At 36.0% G+C, this 2,503-nt stretch overlaps 1 protein-coding gene across 1 annotated transcript in view; it reads left to right on the top strand.

Moving 5' to 3' along the window:
* The window catches only part of LOC106474716 (Down syndrome cell adhesion molecule-like protein Dscam2), a gene marked incomplete at both ends in the record, with an annotated part of 31,802 nt that overhangs the window by 8,122 nt on the left and 21,177 nt on the right, over window positions 1-2,503 (top strand). The window contains 4 exons of the mRNA XM_022403015.1: window positions 284-568; window positions 1,124-1,243; window positions 1,559-1,732; window positions 2,153-2,300. Coding sequence (XP_022258723.1) covers window positions 284-568; window positions 1,124-1,243; window positions 1,559-1,732; window positions 2,153-2,300 — 727 coding nt within the window. The remainder of the gene's footprint in view (window positions 1-283; window positions 569-1,123; window positions 1,244-1,558; window positions 1,733-2,152; window positions 2,301-2,503) is intronic.

Here is a 2,503-nt window from a genome sequence, read left to right as displayed (position 1 = left end):
TTACGACCTGATATTTTTAGACACAGATCACGAAGATAGAAACAATGAATTCAGAAATTGTTTGAGAATTTAAACCATAACATTTCAGAGTATCCTGGATTACATAAAAAATGGTTTAACTGTATCATATTTCATTTCTTGATATTCTACTTGTATTAGTAGAAAACATATTTGTTTGTTTGTAATTAAACATTATATTTATTTGTCTCATATTCTGAGAGCCATTTTTCATTTTATTCTTTTTTTTTAAGAAGCTTTTAAAGTTGATCACTTGTTTTTTCAGTTCCACCTGTAATAACACCATTTTCCTTTCCTGCTGCGCCACGAGAGGGCATCCGTACAAGTGTGACGTGCATCGTTCAAGAAGGGGATCCACCTGTTCAGATCACGTGGTTAAAAGATGAATCTCCACTCGAACCTGACGGAAGCCTTTTAGTAGAGCCTACCGATATGTTCATGTCCACTTTAATATTCAAAAACCTTAAGCCAATTCACAGCGCCACCTACACTTGTGAAGCATCAAACGAAGCAGCAGTTGTAAACTACTCTTCTTCCTTGATCGTCAACGGTATGTAAAACAGTATCTAGCTGTGGTTAACTGTGGTTTAAACATTGTCTACCTGTGGTTAACTGTGGTTTAAATACTGTCTACCTGTGGTTAACTGTGGTTTAAACACTGTCTAGCTATGGTTAACTGTGGTTTAAACACTGTCTAGCTGTGGTTAACTGTGGTTTAAACACTGTCTAGCTATGGTTAACTGTGGTTTAAACACCTGTCTAGCTGTGGTTAACTGTGGTTTAAACACTGCCTAGCTGTGGTTAACTGTGGTTTAAACACTGTCTAGCTGTGGTTAACTGTGGTTTAAACACTGTCTAGCTGTGGTTAACTGTGGTTTAAACACTGTCTAGCTGGGGTTAACTGTGGTTTAAACACTGTCTAGCTGTGGTTAACTGTGGTTTAAACACTGTCTCGCCTTGTGGGCACAGCAGATAGCCGAATATGGCGTTGCTCTAAAACGCCATAAACAAAACCTTTGCACTCCGATCGTTAAAGAGAATAAACCTTTAAATCGAAAACTTAGATTTGCTGTTTGGCGTACTTAACTAATTCTACTGATTGCAGCTCCTCCTCGTTGGAAAATTGAGCCCACGGATTTGTCCGTCGTTACCGGAAGCTCTACTACGTTACACTGTCAAGCTCTAGGAAGACCGGAACCTCGTGTTATTTGGAAAAAATCAACAGGTTAGTAGCTAAGTCATGAAATTCATGAATTTGTCATTTGATTTTTATAACGCCATTTGAAATAATAATCAAGAAAAAAAAACAAATTATATCGGTTTCTTTACCACTCTGTCAAGAAGAAAGAATTTATTAAATTTGTCATTTTAGTTTATTCCATTATAAGCGTGAACATAAACTGTGAAAAATACAGAGTAGTTCCTAAGGTGTGAAATATACAGAGTAAATCCCACAAGAAACGTGACAATTCGTGACTACGAGATGCCACTACAAATACATATTTAGTTTCTCTCGTGTCTCATATATCTTCTCTATCAGGTGAGCTGTCGACCCAGTACAAAACTATTATCAGCGGTGCTAGGGTACAAACCTTAGTCAATGGTTCCCTAGTTATCCACCAGGTGGCGCAGGAGGACCAAGGCCGATATATGTGTGAAGCCGGTAACGGAGTAGGCTCTACCATAAGTACTGTCTTCAAACTGAGTGTTTATGGTAAGCTATTACTGCGATTCTCAAAGAAGTTAGCGTATTAATACATACACACTTTGGAGATTTTCCTTTTTTACTTGTTACTGGGATTCTTTCGTTTGACGAACTTTCTACTATAGTAAAGAACTTCAGTAAAAAAAAAAGTAAATTGATCACAGATTTCAGGATACATTCATGGTATTAACAGACAAGTATGTTCCAAATCTATTTAGATAACGAGGTCTATAATCCAAGTTTATCTTTGATAACGAAGTTTGTAATCCAAGTTTATCTTTGATATCCTTCCTGAATACAATTGTTTTGTGTCTGAGTTGTATTTTGAAATTAAAGCTTAAGTTTGTCATATAAAAAAATTAATCAAAATCTCAACGTTCAAAATCTGTGTTTGAAAGCATCATAATTAGATATTTTCTTTTCTTTCAGCGCCACCTATGTTTCAGGTGAAGTTCACCTCACTTACTGTAAAGGAAGGAAACAGAGTCAGCCTTGTATGTGAAGCTTTTGGTGACAAACCAATTCATTTTACGTGGCATAAAAACCACCAGGAACTCCAAAGTAAACATCAGCAAAGGTAAACAAACATCACTTTACACCTGATAAAATATTAACGTTTTACTTGAGTTAAAAACCACCAGGAACTCCAAAGTAAACATCAACTAAGGTAAACAAACATCAGTTTACAAGTGATAAAATATTAACATTTTACTTGAGTTAAAAACCACCAGGAACTCCAAAGTAAACATCAGCAAAGGTAAACAAACATCAGTTTACAAC

The sequence above is a fragment of the Limulus polyphemus genome, unplaced genomic scaffold (genome assembly GCF_000517525.1).
Source record: "Limulus polyphemus unplaced genomic scaffold, Limulus_polyphemus-2.1.2 Scaffold7592, whole genome shotgun sequence".
In the NCBI taxonomy this organism is placed as follows: Eukaryota; Metazoa; Arthropoda; class Merostomata; order Xiphosura; family Limulidae; genus Limulus; species Limulus polyphemus.
The sequence above is the reverse complement of the archived record's forward strand: the minus strand, read 5'-3'. Positions and strand labels throughout refer to the sequence as shown.